This window comes from Penaeus monodon, chromosome 15 (assembly GCF_015228065.2).
Source record: "Penaeus monodon isolate SGIC_2016 chromosome 15, NSTDA_Pmon_1, whole genome shotgun sequence".
Taxonomy (NCBI): Eukaryota; Metazoa; Arthropoda; class Malacostraca; order Decapoda; family Penaeidae; genus Penaeus; species Penaeus monodon.
In genome coordinates this window covers 32153325-32153775 of record NC_051400.1, presented here as the reverse complement: position 1 = coordinate 32153775, position 451 = coordinate 32153325, and the positions used below count along the sequence as shown (strand labels likewise).

The following is a 451-nucleotide window of genomic DNA, read 5'->3' as shown; positions in this document are numbered from 1 at the left end:
CTAGCCATTATTACCTTTTGTAATTTTCCTGGATTAAGCCTTTGATTTTCGGGATACCAAAATATATGGTTATGCGCGACTGTGTCGAGCTCGTTGGCAAATTTTTGAGTCACTATTCCGAAAGGTTAATAACCATGCTGTATATGCTGGTCAAGCTCCACACTCTTATGGTATATCATAGATATGCGTGGAGAAAATAGAATCCGATAAAGTATGTCCGCAAAATAAACTATCTCGTCCACTTGAGAAGCATTGGCGGCGAGAATTTCCACTTTTCTGACCAATAACGAAACAGCTGCTAAAAACAAACATCCCTCTTATCGGAATTTTCACAAATAGATTTGCGCTGAGAAAACAAACACAATTTTCACGCTACTGTTTGCTTATGATGAACGACCCAAGAATTCTGTGAGAACGTCAGAAAGGAAAGAGGAAATGGTGTCAGAGAACG

The 451-nt window shown here is 39.2% G+C and overlaps 1 protein-coding gene across 1 annotated transcript in view; it reads right to left on the bottom strand.

Moving 5' to 3' along the window:
* The window catches only part of LOC119582332, an 18638-nt gene that overhangs the window by 13068 nt on the left and 5119 nt on the right, over window positions 1-451 (bottom strand). Inside the window, exon 4 of the mRNA XM_037930546.1 lies at window positions 15-112. Coding sequence (XP_037786474.1) covers window positions 15-112 — 98 coding nt within the window. The remainder of the gene's footprint in view (window positions 1-14; window positions 113-451) is intronic.